A 994-nucleotide genomic window follows, 5' to 3' on the forward strand; every position below is an offset into this window, starting at 1 on the left:
TCAAATAGTTGTATCTCGGCCAAATATTGTCCTATCCTATCAAACGCTTATTTATTCAGCGTTCGGATGATGTATAAATCTCAATTTCAAAAAATTTACCCTTATGACTTGTTTTGTGGTCCAGGGTCACATTTATCATTTGCTCTTTTCAAACGTGAATGGTTGTTGAACACGAGAGAAGATATTTTGAAGAATGCGGGTAACAAAACAGTTTCTGTCCCCACTGACTTCTATAGTATTAGAACAACTTGGTTTGGAATAACTTGTGGATGAGTAAATGATAAGAGAATTTTCACTTTTGGGTTTGTGGTTTGTGTCAAAGTGTATAAGGTCTTCCTGATAAAAGGAAGGCACTATTGTACCTTGACATCCGGGGATTTGAGCATTAGGTTGCGGAGGGCCGTGTAGAAGGCAGAGGGCAGGACGTTGTCCTCCGTGTATGTTACCTTCAGACGTAAAGAACCCAGATCATCTGGCTTAGACTTTGTACCGTTTCCTTTCGGCTGCAGCAAGTACCTACAAATTACAAATCAAAAGCAATTTCCCCTTTTTAATAAGCTATTTTACTGTGTCGCACAGCTTCATCATTTAATATGCTGTATTGTTAGATTACACACTGTGTAATATGAAATATTCACAATATATTCACAAGTATTTAGCTGGCGATAAAACAAATAAAGCAACACTTTAACTATTACAATGATTATGAAGCCCTTTTTATGTAGTCATTAGGTTTCTGTCACTCAATGTGTCATTGAACTAACGGGTGTTGAGAAAGTGACATTTTAAAAGCAAAAACATTCAATTTGTTAAGTTTCCATAAATCAGTTCAAACTATTTCAAGGATTTTACTGGAAATGTTGCATCAAAAAATTCTGGTTAAACATTGTGTCATCAGCCAGAAATGTTCACAAAATTATTTTTCATATAGTAAAATGTTTTAGTTGAATATATGTAGGTAAATCTGGCTAATTTACTATACTCTCTCTCTCTC

At 35.0% G+C, this 994-nt stretch overlaps 1 protein-coding gene across 1 annotated transcript in view; it reads right to left on the bottom strand.

Moving 5' to 3' along the window:
* Nucleotides 1-516, bottom strand: part of LOC107576826 (ras GTPase-activating protein 2-like) — a gene marked incomplete at both ends in the record, with an annotated part of 2,953 nt that extends 2,437 nt beyond the window's left edge. Inside the window, one exon of the mRNA XM_016262955.1 lies at nucleotides 363-516. Within this exon, the coding sequence (XP_016118441.1) occupies nucleotides 363-516 (154 nt within the window). The remainder of the gene's footprint in view (nucleotides 1-362) is intronic.
* Between the last annotated feature and the right edge of the window lie 478 nt (nucleotides 517-994).

This window comes from Sinocyclocheilus grahami, unplaced genomic scaffold (assembly GCF_001515645.1).
Source record: "Sinocyclocheilus grahami isolate Dianchi unplaced genomic scaffold, SAMN03320097.WGS_v1.1 scaffold4421.1, whole genome shotgun sequence".
NCBI classification, from domain to species: Eukaryota; Metazoa; Chordata; class Actinopteri; order Cypriniformes; family Cyprinidae; genus Sinocyclocheilus; species Sinocyclocheilus grahami.